The sequence below is a fragment of the Nematolebias whitei genome, chromosome 5 (genome assembly GCF_014905685.2).
Source record: "Nematolebias whitei isolate Nwh7 chromosome 5, NemWhi1, whole genome shotgun sequence".
Classification (NCBI taxonomy): Eukaryota; Metazoa; Chordata; class Actinopteri; order Cyprinodontiformes; family Rivulidae; genus Nematolebias; species Nematolebias whitei.
The window spans coordinates 18,252,493-18,253,445 of record NC_056502.1 but is presented as its reverse complement, the minus strand read 5'-3'; the positions used below and the strand labels follow the sequence as shown (position 1 = coordinate 18,253,445).

Here is a 953-nt window from a genome sequence, read left to right as displayed (position 1 = left end):
ACGGAGACTTGTCCTAAGCTGCGCAGCGCGCTGTTTAAACCAACAGTTTTAGAGATATGACAGAGACAGAGACACAGAGACAGAGACACAGAGACAGAGAGACAGCCGCGCGCTGTTTGCACTGACAGTTTTCGAGTGGCAGGGGTGCATTCAACGTGAGGGTTCAACATGAAGAAAGAGGCAGCCTTTAGATTTTTAGCTAGTGCACCTGCATTGCGAGCCGCTAGTTTAGCGTTACGTCAGTGCCGACAGGTGGTTGGGGGTGGGGAGTGGGGTTCGGTAGACGGGACACTCGGTTCTGTTGATGGAGCGTGGCGCCCCGCTTGTATAATGGTAGGGGAAACACTGACATGTACACAAACAGAATCAGATGAAAAATAAAACCAGACTGACCTGAGTTCTTGTCGAACGCTCTGAACGGTGTGTCCGCTGATGATGAACACTTCGGACATATCGTCTGTCAACATCTTACACGAGTAACCTATGTTGACGGCTGTTTCTGTGTGGAGGAAAATAAAGGAAAAAAAAAGATAGCAAATAGTGGACGAAACTTTTACATGCAAGATTTAGCTTCAGTTCAGGCATCTGGTAAGGATGTCCCCATGACGGCTCCTTAGGAAGGCTTTCCAGTCATGTCCAACTGGAAGGACATGCATGGGAAGACCCTGGAGTGATGATGTCTCTCGGCTGACCTTGGAGTCCTCCCAGAAGAGATGGAAGAGGTGGCTGTGGAAAGACATGTCCTTCATGGGCCTTCCTGCTCAAGCTGCTGCCCCCGCGACCCGACTCAGGAATAAGTGACAGATAATGGAAGGATGGATTTAACTTAAATTTACAGAGGTTACCTTATTAGCCGCTTCCTTGCACTCATTAGAGCAGGGGAATTCAATTATAATTTAAAGATATCCAGTCGGACAAAATTTCATGAGGCCAGGGTTCGCAAGTCCAACTAT

General features: G+C 48.2%; 1 protein-coding gene across 1 annotated transcript in view; it reads right to left on the bottom strand.

Annotated features, from left to right (window-relative positions):
- Positions 1–953, bottom strand: part of atp8b2 (ATPase phospholipid transporting 8B2) — a 33,395-nt gene that overhangs the window by 12,804 nt on the left and 19,638 nt on the right. The window contains exon 20 of the mRNA XM_037676640.1: positions 394–505. Coding sequence (XP_037532568.1) covers positions 394–505 — 112 coding nt within the window. The remainder of the gene's footprint in view (positions 1–393; positions 506–953) is intronic.